The following is a 17,237-nucleotide window of genomic DNA, read 5'->3' on the forward strand; positions in this document are numbered from 1 at the left end:
TGCTATGATGTTCTGTCTTGCCTCAGGCCCAGGGCTATTGAAGTCTGCTGTCCATGGCCTGAACCTCTGAAACTGTGAGCAAAATAAACTCTTCTTCCTCTAAGTTGTTCTTGTCAGATATTTTGGTCACAGAGACGAAAAGCAGACTAACACATAGCTCTCAACCCGTAAGACCATTAACCGGAAATTTAACACAGGAGCAAGACATGTTTATAGAATGAATGCACCTTGAGAGCCCCAGAACTAAATGAGTAATCTAGTAGCAGGATGAAGAATATACTAGAGGAGGGCGAACTGGAAGCAGTGAAACCGGTAGGAGGCTGTTGTAATCGTTCAACCATGAAGTACTGTGCACTGGCCTAGAAAGCTGTCCCTGGCAGTTTAAAAATTTTAAAAACGGAAGGAATAGCTATGTAACATATGTCAGAGGCAAAATGTAAGTATTTGATTTGACTGGGGAGAGAACTACACACAGGAGGCTATAATACTGGTTTATTTGGGAATCAGGATGGAGGGCTGATGGGGAGGGAAGATGGCAAAGTTTGTTTTTTGATGTTTTTGTAATATCGTTTGCTGATGGAAGCATTGTATGGAACTGTAAACTGGCAAATGGATATTATTCAACACCTGGCAGAAGTTATGAATGGAAATCAGCTTAAGAGCATTCATACAGAAGTGAGCCTGGAACCATGGTTGTACAGAGGATCTCTGATTAAGCCAGTTTGAACAGATAGAGAAGAGTGGAAGAAAGGCATTGAAGAATAACCATATTAAAGGGGCTAGATAAAGAAGGGATAGGGTAGCAGAGACTAAGGAATGGAAGATAAAGAGACAGGAAGAGAAGCAAGAAGTACTGAAAACAGAGGAGTTCCAAGGAGAGGGAGAAAGTTATCTCCATCCAAGGCCGAGAAGGTAACTGTTAGAGCAATCAGGAGACCTCAGAGTGGTGGGAAGAAAAGCACAATTCAAAAAGGTGTAGAGAGGATGATAGTGAAGACACCAATCTTAGGGTTTCCAATGTTCATTTGAGAAATGGGTGGCTCTAGAAGGAAGAAGAGGCTTAGCATGAGCTGGCAAACAGAGCTCAGACCCAGTAGAAACAAGGTGGTACTGATGGCCCTACAATTTAATATCAACAATATTTTCTTCCCAACTAGGAACCAGGCATTTCATTCTCTACCCATTCTAGTCTGTTCTGAAATTTGTTAGCAGTGCTCCAAGATGCTTACTATTCTTTCTATTCAAAATGTATCTGTCCTATATCCCATTTCTTTGGAATGGTATTTTCCAAATGAGTTCCACTTTAAGATGGAGTATACTCCAAGAGAATAGATATGAAACCACCTAAGTATGGGAAATACCGTAGAAAATGTGAATATGTTAAATGTCCTGAGATGCTTTGAGGAGAGAAACTTTATTGATTTTGCTTAAACTACCTAAGAGTATTCATAGATCTATCCTACTTTTTATTATTATTACTATAAAACTTTCACTAGTTTCATTATACTTGTATGGGGAAACTGTGTTTTAGGGTTTTGGAAATGAATAATTAATCCAATAAATGGATATGTTTGGCATTAATGGTTATAAACGAATAATTAATTCCCAGATGTTAAATATTCATGATTTACCAGATAATTCAGTGAGAGAATCCAGAAGAAAGTTATTTGTTAGTCATTTTAATTTTGTTGTTGCTGTGACAAATACCAGAGAAAAACAGCTCAAAGTAGGATAGATTTATTTATTTATTCTTTTTTTTTTTTAGTTGTAGGTGGACACACGATCTTTATTTCATTTTTTTTTTTTCTAATGTGGTGCTGAGGATCGAACCTAGTGCCTCACGTGTGCTAGGTGAGCACGCTACCACTGAGGCACAACCCCAGCCCTAGGATAGATTTATTTTGACTTATGTTTTGAGAAGTTTCAGTCTTTGTTGGCTGGTTCCATTGCTTTGGGCCTGAGATGAGGCAGGGGGAGGGAATGGTGGAGGGAAGCTGTTCAGTTTATGAAAGCCAAGAAGGGATTGGGGGGAAAGAGAAAGTGAAAGAGAGGGAGAGGGAGAGGGAGAGGGAGAAGGAGAGGAAGAGGGAGAGGGAGAGGGACTAGGGATAAGATATAGTCCACAATGGCATGGTCCCACTAATCTATTTCCTCATTGCTTATAGTTTCCACTACCTACCAGTAGTCCATTCAAATTATTAATCCACTAAATGGATTAACCCACAGCCTTCCTGACCCAGTCACTTTCTAAAAATCTCATCTCTGAATATTGCTGCATTGGGGACCATGTCTTCAACACATATGACTTTGGGGAACATTTCAGATCTAAACCATAACAAGGGGAAAGCTAAATGTTGTAGATGACAATTGGTGATAAAATTTGGGTCAGTGTAATCATTTACTGATTTACTTTTATTCATTCACATATTTTTGGTTCTGAGAATTAAATTCAGGGCCATTTGTTGTGCGAGGCAAGTGTTCTGCCACTGAACTATATCACCAACCCCAACATAGTATTTTAGGCTTCTCAAATCACACCACTCAAGTGGATAATGGCTACTCAGTACCTGTATCAATTTCAGATTCACAGATAAATTCTATATCCTTTTTACTAGAGCTATCACTGTGTTTCGACCCCAAAACTTCAATCGATTTTTCATCCAGCCTGAAGAATGGAAAGGTGGAATACAGCATCAAGATGACATCCTGTGTGCTGCCTTTTTACCTCCACAAACTCTTGCTACAGGTAAACGGAACCTTCACAACTGGCTGCAGGCAGTTCGGTTTGTTCTGGTTCACTTTAACAAAAAAAACTTTTCTCAAGTGCAAAATGAATAGATTTCCCGAAGAAGCTGTGCTTGCCTTTAAATCACCTTTCAGTCCTTATTTCTAGGGCAATATATTAATGGTGATAGGTGTCAGCTCCTATGGTGGGCTCTTCAGCTTCTCATCCCGGCTCTGCCACTTGCCACAGCAAGATACTGTGAGAGTTACTCATACTTTAAATTATAGTTTCCTCTGGCTAATAATTATATATTTATACTATAGTTTTAAACTACAAATGACTTGTGTCAGGGTTTATCATTGTGCTTGGCATATAAGAAGCACATCGATGATTATTAGCTTTAATTTTTATTGTCCATTTTCCAAGAGTAGCATTATAATGGTTGAGTACAAATCACACCTTGGTGGTACTCAGATGTTTCACAACGGGAACATTTTAACCCCTTGATGTAATTCAGCTCACAAAATGTACAAATCTAAGCTCTTAATACCATCCCATTGGCATACTTTGATGATGTAATATATTAAAGGGTTTGAAAACTGTTATAAAAGCAATTATAGAAACAGATGATACATTGAAATTTTTATGTCTGTATTTTGACAGCTTAATTTTTTTTTTTTTATGGAATCCAAGATGTCATCAGGTAAGAGGAATGAAAACATGCAGGATAAGAGCTAAAGTGTCACTCTATGAGGTTTACTGATCCACATTTAAGGTTCCATTAATATTTTTAGGACTTACCTGATTGTCCTCTGGTAGGGCTAACTCTATAGTTGAATCCACTTTACAGCTACTGAAAATCCTTACCTTCGGGGAGGATCACATCCTGAATTGTGATGGAGACAGTGAACTCGAAAGTTGTGCAGTTGTTATAGTGTCATAAAATACCATTGTATTGGTGGATAGATAATCATTCCCCTTCTGTTAGTTCTATGTGCAAATATTTGGTCAAGCACTTCACAAACAGAAAATTTAAACATCATGAAGAGACATGGATAAGCTGTGGATATCTGAAATTCATCTGTTTAGCCAATTTCTGAGTTATACAGGCTGCCCTTTCCAGAATAGTATAGAAATATTTTTTTTTGGGGGGGGGCAGGGTGACAACCAGGGATTGAACTCATGGACACTTGACTGCTGAGCCACATGCCCAGCCCTATTTTGTATTTTATTTAGAAACAGGATTTTACTGAGTTGCTTAGTGCCTCACCTTTGCTGAGGGTGGCTTTGAACTCTAAATCCTCCTGCCTCAGCTTCCTGAGCTGCTGGGATTACAGGTGTGTGCTACCATGACCGGCTTCCAGAACAGTACAGAATTTTGTGTGCATTTCTCTCGACTCTTCCCAGATCTCAAGGAAGTCACCATCTGTAGGTTCCACTCAAACTCAACCCTACACTTGCCATTAACACTCTGCCAAAGACTCTGTTAGTCCTCCTGGAGCCATTGAACGTGGTGATGTGGGCCTTGCTGCAGTTTTTCTCCACAAGATAGGCTTTAGTCAACTTAGCCTCACTCTTGAGTTTTTCTCTGTTCCCTGGGAAGAGAAATAGTGAGTACTTTCTGCAGGGAGAATTTTAGGTTTTCAGATTGCAGTGTTTAATGCAAGGAAAGAACACACACATGTGCGTGCGCACCAAGAGCGTGGGGAACAGAAATCTAGGAGGACTTGGTTTGCTTGTTTTTAATAATAAAAAGAGTAAAATGATAATTAACACTTTTCGGTTCTTACAGTGTGCTCAGCACTATTCTAAATACTTTTCATTCTTCACAACAACCTGGTAAGAGAAATACAATTATTAACCCAGTTTTGTAGATGAGGAAATTGTGGCATCAAGTAGAGTTAAATATCATGTGCAAAGTTACACAACTAATAAGTGGCAGAACTCGGATGGAAACTTAAATTGTTTAAGTGCAAAGCCTTTATTCTAAACATTTTATTACTCTAAAGTAAAAGAAGGTAAATGTTATTTTTATACACCTACTACATAGATTACTCTGTGAGGAATGTAAGTCTAAAGTTAGTAAAAAATACCAGTTATTTATATTCATGTCTCCAAAAATATAGAGAGAATGCCTGCTATATGCCAGATTATATGTATGATGCATTGATAATGTATTCAAATTACTATTGCGTGTATTTTCTATCTAAATTTTTGGCAACTTATATTCTTTATCATGGCTCATGTAGGGAGTTATGATGGAGAAATTGTTCTGTGGAACAATAGCACAGAAAATGCTCACTATGTACTTCACCCTGATTACCAGAGGTTGCTAAAATCAAAATCAGGTGAGTGCAAATTTGAAACTAAAATGTGACTGAGTCAGACCATGGTAGGGCTGGTTGTTTATGCCTGTATCTAATGCAGCTTACTGCTGAATTATAGATGATCAGCTATAAGCACAAAGGATTAGGATAATGTTGTCTTGTCAAAGTGACTAAAAAAGAACCTTGAGATTTACTTGGCTTAGCAAATTCTCCTCGGCACGTTGTTTCTTCTCTTTATGCTACATCAGCATTTCTGTATTACTGACAGCAGGGAGCAGGCCTCTCATTTTTATCTAGTTCAGTTTTTGCCAATAAACCTTGCCAAATTGCCTTTGAGTGAACCTTGGGTACCCCTTGGTAGGAAAATGGGAACTGTGTTCACTTGATTGGCTGTTCAGGCTCAATCTGGAGCTTCTATTAAATATTATACCACCTGGAAATCTTAAATTATTCCTTGCTTTAGAAATCTGTGAGGAGCATTAGACAGAACTATGTTGTACTTTATGGGAATTTAGCAGAGCACATGAATATTTTAGACTTAAGCAAAATACCTTGACAATTGCCTTTCACATTTTATTTGAATTTCCTTAGATACTAAAGGTATTTCCTTAGACTAATTTATTCGGGCAATGAATATGTCATTCCTCATGGTCGGGCCAGGTTCTGTTGTCTCAATTGGATAAGCTCACAGAGAATGAATTCAACTTAGGAAAGCACTGGTCATCAGATGCAGTTGTTTGGAAAAAGCTGAGGAAGTGATTTATGGAGAGTAAGAAAACCAATTTAAGAGGTTGAGGATTACTTAGCTGCAGGCACACAGGCCTGACCTGTTCAAGTACAAAGAGCTTACTATAAGTGTTCATCTGAGCCTTCCATGGAAAGGGTGGGTATCTGCTTTTTCCTCTACATGCACCTTCAAGACAGCACTGACACCTATAGCAAACCAATTGCAGCTACCATTAAATATACAGAAAAATAAATACGATAGAAAAATAAATAACTCCAAATTTATAAAAGATACAAAGAACATATCTCTAGATTTCTTGCTTTGCAACTTTGAAGATATCTCTGTAGATATTTTTCATGACTATGTGCAGACTAGTCATAGATTTGCTGATGATTTTCCTCAGTTTTTCTTTAGCCTAGAGATGGTATTAGTGCATACTGGAAGTACCATTAAGGATGTCCTCTCTAAGGTAATTAACTAACAGCATTGCTAAAAATGCTCATTTAAATATGTAAAAATATCCATTAGACTTCATGTTCATTACAATATTTACAAGATTATGATTAATGATTAATAAGCTGGAAATGCCGTATTATTAAAAACACATTTGTCTTGAGCATGTCAAAAATCTCTGAGATGTTAGCAGTGACTATAGTATGAAGTCCATATTAATTCTTGTCAAGGGAGAACATGGTGTATGTGGAATATGAAAGACAAAAATTAAATCAAATAATCCTTCAAGTTGAGGAAATGAATAGCAGGAAACTTGATGGGTGTTGACTGTATGTCTGTTTTGAGACGGTGACTGACATGGGCCTGTTGTTTCCATATGTACTAGTATGAACAGCATATGCTTCTCTTCATTAAGACACCTGGCTTTGTCTTCACGACAGATACAGAGCCTCAAGATCTTCTCAGTGCTGAGAAGAGCCCCTCTTCGTACCACATGGCAGATCAGGCCACCCTGGCAGCCTACACCTTGGAGATTGACACCGAGGGTAACAATGCTGTTATGAGGCTTTGCTTCCTTGAAGCAAGGAAAACCAATGCAACCACAGGTAAAAGATGTGTTTATAGTTTGCCTGTGGTTGAGAAGGGAAGCAATAAAAATGTTCAATCTATTTCTATTTAGGTCTTGTAGCATTTGACTCCGTGTAGCTAACAAGTTCATTCCTGAGTCATGGGAGGCCACAGGAGGATGGGTACAGAAGTGGGAGCCAGACTAGAAGTGATGACTAATTTATCCAGTGCTGTGTATAACAGGATCAGAGTGAGGAAAATTCTGACAAACTATTTGTTATGGGCAATGATTGAAATTGGTGTCCCAGCCATAGGGAAGAGAGACCTTAGCAGGGGAGGAGACACAGCTAAAGACACATGCCCCAAACATAAAAAGAGTCAAAGGAGAACATAATGATGGGCTTGGAGGCTGGAGCAATGACAAATTCTGAAATAACTGCTGATCCAAGGATGAGAACTCCCTGTGTTCGTTCTCTCTCTCTCTCTCTCATAATCTGAGTATCTTAAATAGTTGTATATATTTTCCAGAATAAGTCAGAATCTTGGTTTAATTTCTACTGAGATGAATGCCAACACTGGTGCCATCAGATGATTTACTGTAGTTATTTGATATTATATTGGTGAAACACCCATTTGCCTGATTTTCTCTGTTTTCAGTGGCGGTAGTAGCATGGTTTCAAAGAAGATTGCATTGTTCTCAATAAAAATCTGCTTTTGAGAATAATGCATGTGTTTGAACTTTCATCTAAATAGTAGGAATTATATGTATAAGTATATTTACTTGACATTAGAGATCTAAACTTATGAGTTATATGTTTGAAAAAAGAGCTAAGCATATCTAAATCATGTTTTCTATTTTTCTTTCCCATATTTAATTTGCAAATGGAAAAACTGCATGATACTCATAGAAATCTTTTCATCATCAATGTTGTAGGAACATTGTGGAATATTTAAAATGGACTTGGAACAGATTATAAAACTTTCTATTTTCTAGAACCCACTTATACTCACAATATGAACTATTATCCTAAAATTACTCTCATTTCCTTAACACTAATTCTTATTAATGATATCAGTATTCCCAAATTGTTTCCACTGAAGTGACTACATGCCATTATTTCTATCTTAAACAGATATGATTGTTAATCACCAGTACATTTGTGAAGGAAATTGGAAGTCATCTACAGATTTATCAGATAATAGGAACTTTGCCACAGAAGAATAATTTAGGTAAAATGCTTTCTACAAAGCACATAAAAATGGAAAGTGAAAAGGTTATTTCTAGGTCTATTAACCAAAAAAGAGTTCCATAAGGGCTTACAATAAATTCTTGATGAAAAATTTAAAAACAAGCTCAAAAACACAATTCTAAGCTTGCTGCAAACAGAGAACTTAATAGCTACACTTTTATCACATATACATGCCTCTAACTTTGTGTACCAGGGTTTTTACTTCTTTCATGTATATGTCCAATAAGTGATTAGGAAAAATAAGTTTTGTGAAATCAGAACATTATTATTATGTTGAAATTAATATTTTATAATTTTATTTTGAAGAAAACTTAATTCCATATTTAAAAAAACAAAATAACATTAGAGTAATAAATAAAGGAAAGGACACTAAATATAATGAAATATCTTATGTATCTTATCTCATTTACTACTTAACACAAAAGGGTGGCATGATTATAGGTTTATTTCCATTCTGTATTCTAGAGCATCAAAGTGGAACTGGAAATTGTTCTGAGTGCTATCACCTCTCTAATGCCACATGCTTTCTTGACACAGGGAAAGCCACTTGAGGAAGTTATTTTCTGGTATTTGTAGTTCCAGTTTCGTTATTAGGTTTTCCATTTCTTTTAAGGAGGAGCTAACCTGATATCATGTGGTGGGTCTGGTTATGTCAGATTCTGGAATACGTTTAAGAAACAACTTCTGGCTGAGTTTTTGGCCCACAGAGGAGCCGGATCCATTATTATGTCTATTGATAAATTGAACCGATACCTTACCACAGGAGATCTTGATGGATGTTTGAAAATCTGGAATATAGAGGTAAATTGAAATTATTTTCCCATTGTTTTCAATGTTTTTGATTGCCTCTAGTTGCAGAAAACAAAAATTTAATAAAATTATATTCAATCATATGGATTGGGTCTTGTCTGTTTCTTAAAGGAAGAAATACTCAGTTTTGAGTATTTTAAAGAAAGCATGTACATTGAGCAGAGACTTCTTTTAAACAAGTAATTGGGAAAGCCAGCTTTTTCTCAGTATTGGAAAGCTGTTAATATATAGTCAAGTCAAACACCCAATTTAGTAATGCAATTTTGTCAGCAACGTACTGCAGCATCATTTAAATGTAATAATTGGGTGATACTTTATTTGGAATGAGATTATAAATCTAATTTAGAAGTACTGGAACTTCAACTAATATTATTGCCATCATGAGCCAGTTTGGTTTTTCTTTTTTTAATCACTGATTACATGTTCAGTTTTTGAATAACATTATAATATTATGTAATATGTGATTAACAATACAAAGTAAAGTTCCTCTCTATCAAATTACTATTCATCATTTTCTTTCCATTCTCTTCCCTCTCTTCTTTCTACTTCCCAAGTCAATCAAGTTAGTGAGAAGCTGTTTTATTTTTAATGTTAATGCCATTTTTCTACCCTCTGTTATCATGAACTCTCTTTTGCATTTGGATCACAGATGGTTATTATCAAATATACATTTTTCATTTTTGTATCAGGCTTTAGAACAAGTGCTATGCCATTTTGAGCTAATACTTGGATTTTTAAAGTTCTGAAATTTGTTTTTTTCAGGACTACTGTCTTAATTCCAGTGAGAACAAAGTCACACAACCCCCAATGCTAATAAGATCATTCCAACCTCACGAGGACCGGATAACTTCCTTGGAGGTTTGTGAGCGAGGTGGCCATCTACTGATTGTCTCCTCCTCTGCAGACTGCAGCATTTGTGTGACTGGAATCTGCAATGCTCCTGTTTGGATCTTTGGTCAGGTAGAAATACTGTTCCTTTCTTATGGAGTATTTACTTGGCATTCAGTATGAACTTGGGCTGATTTCCATTTGAAGCTTACCAGTCTTGAAAGCACTGACCTAATATTTCTGAAGCTCTAGTTCCAGGCATCTCTTATCCTGTCTACCATTAGATGCAGTAGTTCCACCAAATGGAGGACACTAGAGACACAGAAAGACATATTTAAAGACATGTTTAGTACGACTCAAAATATTTTAGGATTTCTGAGAAATTTTTCTTTTCTAAAATAAATAAATTCAAGTTCAAGATTTAGTAAAAATATAATATGGGGCTGGAGTTGTAGCTCAGTGGTAGAGAGCTCGCCTCGCACATCTGAGGCACTGCGTTCGATTCCCAGCACCATATATAAATAAGCAAATGAAATAAAGGTCACCAACAACTAAAAAAAATTAATATGGATAAAATTAACATTATCATTAGGCAGGTGATTCTGGCTATCAAATAATAATAAAGGTAATAATCAGATATGTAACATTTTGGAAAAAAGACAAATCTCCCTATTCATTTCCTGGTTTATTTTTTCAAATGTAATAGTTAATATTTACTGGGTATTTTGTGTGTACTCAGAATATCTAAGATCTTTACATGAATTATCTCTTTTAATTTTCACAATGGTCTACTCCATGAGGGTAGAGGTTCCATTATTTCTACTATATGGATAACAAAACAGAGTCACAGAGAGTTTGAGTGAATTCTCAGCTCGAAGCTCATGATGGCCGACTTTTGCCCTTTTACCCATGCTGGCTCACTTTAGAGCACATGCTTTTAACCCTTTCGTTCCATGAAATTAAGGTCTGACTTGTTCCTGACTGAAATAAAATAGAAGTGGGAGGTGAGGAAGAAAGGGAATATTCATTGTTTCACTTTTTTTGTTCTTGTTTTCATGGGGGCTCTGTTCCTGTTCCCTTTGTACTGTGGGAACATAATATATCTGGCTGGTTTTAACCAGTACTGTTCAAACATGTTGGAGTGAGTTTAAGCTGAAACCCTGTTCTGTTCGGCCACCTAATTTGGTTCTTTTCAGTGGCCTCATGTGCCAATATCATGCTGTGGGAATACCTGATTCTCTTAGTGTTGGAAGAAAAGCTTTGATGAAGTCAGTATTGGTGAAGTCAGTTTGCTAATGTCAATCTGAGCTGAAAGAATTCTCTGCAACCCTTTGGGACATAGAACATTATGGTAAATCAGAAAATAGTCTAGGGAGGTGGACCTGTGTTTGGCTGAGCAGTGTGGGAGTCTCCATGTAACACTTGTGAGCTGTATCAGTGTCTTCTACTCTATAAATAAGGCAAGTGCTAGACTTTTCTCAATCAGGAAAAACAGCAGCTGAGTGGAAGCTCAAAGGGTGTGTGGGTAGGTGTGTGGTGGATGAGATGAGTGGGACATGACTGTTAATCTGCGTAGGAGAGAAGTCGGAAGCCTGCTTCTGGCAATTGAAAAAGTCCATGTAATGCTGATGCTGGCAGACAGCCACAGGGCTCTGGAAAGACGAGGGGGAGTTTGAATGACAGGTCAAGAAATGAAGTGTCACCAAGTGGGTGAGGTCTGGTGTATCCATCCCTTAGATGGGTTGAAACAAAAAATAAGACTATGCCTAGGTAAGGGTAACATATAAACTGTGCCTAGCAAATGCAATCTGTTCCTAAATTTTAATTTAATTAAGAAATGTGTCCTAGTTAAACTATTCATTTTTATGTCATTGGTATTTCATAACATGGGTGAGGATGGTTTATCCATGATACACATTTATCCCAGGAAACTGGGATTGTGGGACAAAAGGAAATTAGTTGAGTGGAATCTTCAGTGCCCTTCCTGAAGTCCTAAATACTGTTGTGTAGCACTGATTGTATACTGGTAACTCCTCATCAGATCATTAGGTTTTTGTTTGCTTGCTTTTTTTTTTTTTAATATGAAGAACTTCATCCCCCAGAATCCTTTATAAATTATAAATAGTGCCTTTTCCCCCTTCCAATTGACAGGAGTAGAGCCACAAGAGCTGCATCATTTTGGAACCATGAGGCTGACAAAGCTGAGGACTCTGGGCTTTCTTGTCCCTTCTGCTTGAGACTTTTGATTTTATTTTAAAGAACGATTCACTTTCGTCAAACTGCCTTGAATATGGGTACTGCTAGTTTCAAGGGGTACAGGAAAGAGGGGAGGGGAGAGGAAGGAGAAAGGAAGGAAAGAGAAGGTCGTCAAGGGAAGAGTCAGGTGGAAAAAGAAGAGAAGGGAAGAGGGGGCAGAGAAGGGGAGGAGAAGGAAGGAAGGGGAGAGGAGGGTATGAATGAACAGGTACTGGAAAATAGCAACAGTGAATGTCTGGCTCATGATGAATAAGAAGAGATATCCTTTACAGAAAGAAAACATTATGGAAGGCAAACCCAAGTACATAGATAAGGAGGAGAAGGGGCTCAATGAGTAAAAATAATAGGATCAGAATAATTCTTCCTGAACAAATTCGATCTGTACAATGTAGCGACTGACTCCTGCCCACACTTGAGTGTAGCATTTGTCTTTCAGTTGAATTAATACGGGTCTAGTAGTAATGAAAACAGGATAAGCAGTAATGTATTTTGATTTCCTACCTTGACTTAATCTCCCAATCACACGCAATCTGATTAAAGGATTTAAAATTTATTGCAATGCGATTTCGTATACTTCATGAAAAAAGATTTTTAAAAAATAACTTTGAATTGCTTTTGTGACATAGCTATTGATCTTTGGCTAGTTTTCAAGTTAGATTTTTAAAAGTAAGTGCTATGGCATGGCTATTTCTAGAGCTGAAGAAACAGGGTGATGATGATTTATCCTTGAATACACATTTATCCCAGGAAGCTGGCAGATGATGATGGGATAAGAAGTAATTAGATGATGCCTGCAATTCTTTAGTGCCCTTCTGTAAGCACTAACTGCTGTTTGTGCTGGGCAGAGTTTATCTACTGGTTCCTCTCCTCATCAGATTGATTTTATGGCCAGGGACTTTGGCTATACCTGCTCACTTAGTGCTTGCAATTTGAATTAAACATTAAGCAATTTCATGTAAAGATAAAAGATTTCTTCTCTTGAAAAAGAGCATATGTCACTCCCCGAGAGTTATTATGGCCCCTGTATTAGTCTGCTTTCTGTTATTAAAATGACATATCTGGAGTTAGGTAATTTTCAAAGAAGAGTGGTTTATTAAGCTCAGAATTTGGGAGGTTGAAAGTTCAAACAGCATGGTTTTGATAAAGGCCTTGGCTTCACCACTTCAGGGAAGATGACATTAGAGATGTAGGAGCCACTGTGAGATGGAGAGGTCACAAGGCAGGTGGGATAGGAAGCCAGAGAGCTGGGAAGGCCTGCTGAAAAGACAATAAGGAACTATAGGCTTGCTTTTGATAGAGCTGTCTCAGCGTGCCACAAGAATTAATCTCTTCCGAAGGCATCCCCCCACCAACAACCTAAAGACCTCCCATCGTAGACTCTGTTTCTTAAAGGTTCAACACTCTAGTTCAATATAGCCACACTGGGGACCAAACGTCTACCACATGAACTCTTGGAGGACACAGTGTGACTATTTTCACATCATCACAGCCTCTTTTACATGAGTCACTTACTTTGAAATTGAGTGTAGTCCCTACTCTTCCCTATTGCTTTTGAATACAGACGCCAAATTTAATTTGCTATTTGTTATGCACTTATTCTATGAAGATCAATCCACACATTGACATTATCTCCCTGCCCTTACAGGCATTTTATTTTACTGAAGACAAATGCTGAAGACAAACTGATCAGTTTGAAGGCTAGTCAAATATCCTTGGAGTGCCTAATGCTTCTCTTCTAACACATAGGCAGTGTTCAATGGTGCATTCCTGTGTGTACAATGTGAATTGATACAAGATAAGGAAATTGGTCTTGTATTTAAAATATGAAAGAACTTGTCAGTGTGAAACTTTTGCTAGATGGGTGCATATTAAGAATTATTGGCAAAATCTGATATGTGAAAACTATCATGTAACACATGTTTTTCTGGGAAAAAATTAATACTTAGATTGTATTTTGAGGTTCTTGAGAAAGTAGTGTGCAAAGAAAATTTAATTCTGGCAATTTTTCAATGAAAGTTTTGTTTTTTGTTCTTAATTAATATACAGTTTGCTATCCAAGACTTTAAAGTGGAAGTGGCTATAATTTTTTTTCAGTCTATTATTGACTTTTCAATGAATTTCTGTTTCCTTGTTATAACATCTCATTTTCTGCCTTTATTAACACAATGTTTCACCTCCTCCTACGATTGTAAGCTCCTTATAGATGGGAGTCTGGTCAAAGTCATTTTCTGTTTGTGCATATTCCCAGGGCAACAATTAGTAATATAATACATAGTAAATCACAAAGATATTTGATGAAAATATATTTTATAAAAATAAGATAGATTTCTTTGTTGTTGTTTTTTAGGCAAAACATTGGCATATTGACAACTGTCTTTCTCCTTCTAAAAGAGAAATGGAAAGTGAAACTCAAGAGGAAAGTATGAGAGCAGAACCTTTGTTTTCTAAAGACCCAACAGAATATTCTCTACTTAACAAGAAAAACAAAGATCACTCAACATACAAGTAAGAAATTTTAAGCATTACGCAGATGTCAACTAGAGTAGAGAACAGAAAAGATAAAGTTGGCCCAAAGTTCGTTCCATGCTCTGTGGCTGTCCAGTGACCACCCCATCTCCAGATTTCTCTAAAATTTTGGGGATTAGTAGATGGGAGAGGGTTTATGTTCTCAGGGCTAAGTCTGGTTAGTTCTTGTCTCCATTGTACTTTTTTTTTTTTTTTTTTTTTGGCACTAGGGATTGAACTCAGGAGCACTTAAACCACATCCCCAGCCGTATTTTGTATTTTATTTAGACAGGGTCTCACTGAGTTACTTAGCGCTTCACCATTACTGAGGCTGGCTTTGAACTTTCTACCCTCCTGTCTCAGCCTCCTGAGCTGCTGGGATTACAGGCATTTGTCACGCGTCCAGCTTCAGTGTACTTTTGATTTATATTCAGTGTCTCTAGTCTTTTTATTTCTACTCCATCATCAACCTAATTGTGGAAATTAGTCCCTTTTCTCAAACACAACGTCTACCTGTATATCTAACCCCCAGCCCCCACTCTCTCTCTCTCTCCTTCTGTCTCTCATCAGTGTATCTATTGTCAGAACATTAAGTGTTACTCCTGGTTTTGGTAAAGGTGCACAGAAGTTCTAAGAGTTTAACTGAATGTTAGACATCTCCCTCCCTACAGCTTCTAGCCTTTCTACCTTGCTCAGACATTTTTCCTCTTCACATTGCTCTGCAAGTTTCCATTCTTACCTTCCATTCACTCCCTAAAGCCAGGCAACTTCAGTATTATTTTTTTGTTTCCTATATTCTTGTTAACTCATGCTCTCATAATTTCACCTTCAGTACTAACCAATTGACTTATTTTGAGAGGATAATTTAAAAATATATTTTTTGTAGTTGTAAATGGATAGAATGTCTTTGTTTATTTTTATGTGGTGCTGAGGATCGAACCCAGTGCCTCACACATGCTAGGCAAGCACTCTGCCACTGAGCTACAGTTCCAACCTGAGAGGATGATTTTATTTATTCAGTTTTCTTCTAGACAATTAGAATTCTTACCACGTGCATATGTTGCATTATAATTTTTTTAGGTTTACAGAACAATGGCACAGAAAGAACAAAAAGTTAAGAAATACCCCCCCCCCCACACACACACATAATGTCTTGTACTAGAATGGTGTATTTGTTAAAATTGATGAATAAATACTGATATTGCACATTAAAATCCATTGTTTACACCAGGGCTCACTGTTTATTTTGTACAGTTTTAAAAATGGTTTGTGTTACACTTACCCATCCCTCCTCACATCATCCAATCATTGATATTTCATTATCTTCTTTACCTATTTCAAAGTGTTATATAGTTGGAGTCATAGTATGTAGCATTTTTAGGTCAACTTCTTTTTCTTAGTAATATGCATTTATGATTTCTCAAAATTCCCTCATAACTCAATACAATAGTTTATTTCCTTTTATCACTGAATAAAGTTTAATCATATGGATGTTCCATAATTTGTTTATTGATTTACTATTGACAGGCATCTTAATTGCTTCTACATTTTGGCAATTATGAGTAACACAATTATTAATAATCAGTTCACTGTAGTTACATATTTTGGGGCTCTCTATTCTGTTACATTAATCCAGTTTTTCAAAAATACTACACTGTTCTGATTATTGTACGTTTACAGTAAGTCTTGAAGTGAAGTGGGTATTTGTTAATCCTCCTACTTTGTTCTTTAATATTTATCTTCCTATTCTGGGTCTTTTATGTTTTCATATAAAGTTTAGTCAATTTGTTGATAGCTCAAAGTAATTTTCTAGAATTACCATTAAGATTATGTTGAATCTATAAATCAGGTGGGGAAAATGACAATATTAAATCTTTCTTCTCATGTATATCTCTACATTTATGTAAGTGTTCTTTAATTTTGTTCATTAAAGTTTTGTAATTTTCCTAACATAGATGTTATTGTATGTGTCTTATATGTATTGTAACTAAATATTTCAATTTTGGTGCTAATGCAAATGATCTGTTTTAAATGTCAAATTTTAATTGTTTATGGCTAGTATTTAAGAAAGAAATTTATTTTTTGTGTATGTTAACTCTGTTTCCTAAATCCTTGCTAGATTATGAGTTCCAATAGGTGTTTTTTTGTTTTTTTGACTTTTTGGGATTTCCCATGTAGACAATTATGCCATTTTTCTTTTCTTTTGTTTGTTTGTTTTTGGTTACTGGGGATTGAACCCAGGAGTGCTTAACTATTGAGCCACATCCTCAGCCCAATTATGCCATGTTCAAGAAAAGATAGTTTTATATCTTTTTAAAATTGATTTTTGAAAAAATAAATGACAGTGGAATGCATTACAATTCTTATTACATATATAGAGCACAAATTTTCATATCTCTGGTTGTATATAAAGTATGTTCACACCAATTCGTGTCTTCATACATGTACTTTGGATAATGATGTCCATCACGTTCCACAATCTTTGCTAACCCTCTGCCCCCTCACTTCCCCTCCCACCTCTCTGCCCTATCTAGAGTTCATCTGTTCCTCCCATGCTCCCCCTCCCTACCCAACTATGAGTCAGTCACCTTATATTAAAGAAAACATTCGGCATTTGTTTTTTGGGATTGGCTAAATTCACTTAGCATTATATTCTCCAACGTTAATCATTTACCTGCAAATGCTACGATTTTATTCTCTTTTACTGCTGAGTAGTATTCCATTGTGTATATATGCCACATGTTTTTTTAACCATTCATCTTCTGAAGGGCATCTAGCTTGGTTCCACA

The 17,237-nt window shown here is 36.6% G+C and overlaps 1 protein-coding gene across 1 annotated transcript in view; it reads left to right on the top strand.

Annotated features, from left to right (window-relative positions):
• Nucleotides 1–17,237, top strand: part of Wdr49 (WD repeat domain 49) — a 135,682-nt gene that overhangs the window by 88,253 nt on the left and 30,192 nt on the right. Inside the window, exons 11-16 of the mRNA XM_027942149.2 lie at nucleotides 2,616–2,746; nucleotides 4,975–5,073; nucleotides 6,673–6,837; nucleotides 8,663–8,850; nucleotides 9,622–9,819; nucleotides 14,291–14,448. Coding sequence (XP_027797950.2) covers nucleotides 2,616–2,746; nucleotides 4,975–5,073; nucleotides 6,673–6,837; nucleotides 8,663–8,850; nucleotides 9,622–9,819; nucleotides 14,291–14,448 — 939 coding nt within the window. The remainder of the gene's footprint in view (nucleotides 1–2,615; nucleotides 2,747–4,974; nucleotides 5,074–6,672; nucleotides 6,838–8,662; nucleotides 8,851–9,621; nucleotides 9,820–14,290; nucleotides 14,449–17,237) is intronic.

Source organism: Marmota flaviventris, chromosome 8, assembly GCF_047511675.1.
Source record: "Marmota flaviventris isolate mMarFla1 chromosome 8, mMarFla1.hap1, whole genome shotgun sequence".
NCBI classification, from domain to species: Eukaryota; Metazoa; Chordata; class Mammalia; order Rodentia; family Sciuridae; genus Marmota; species Marmota flaviventris.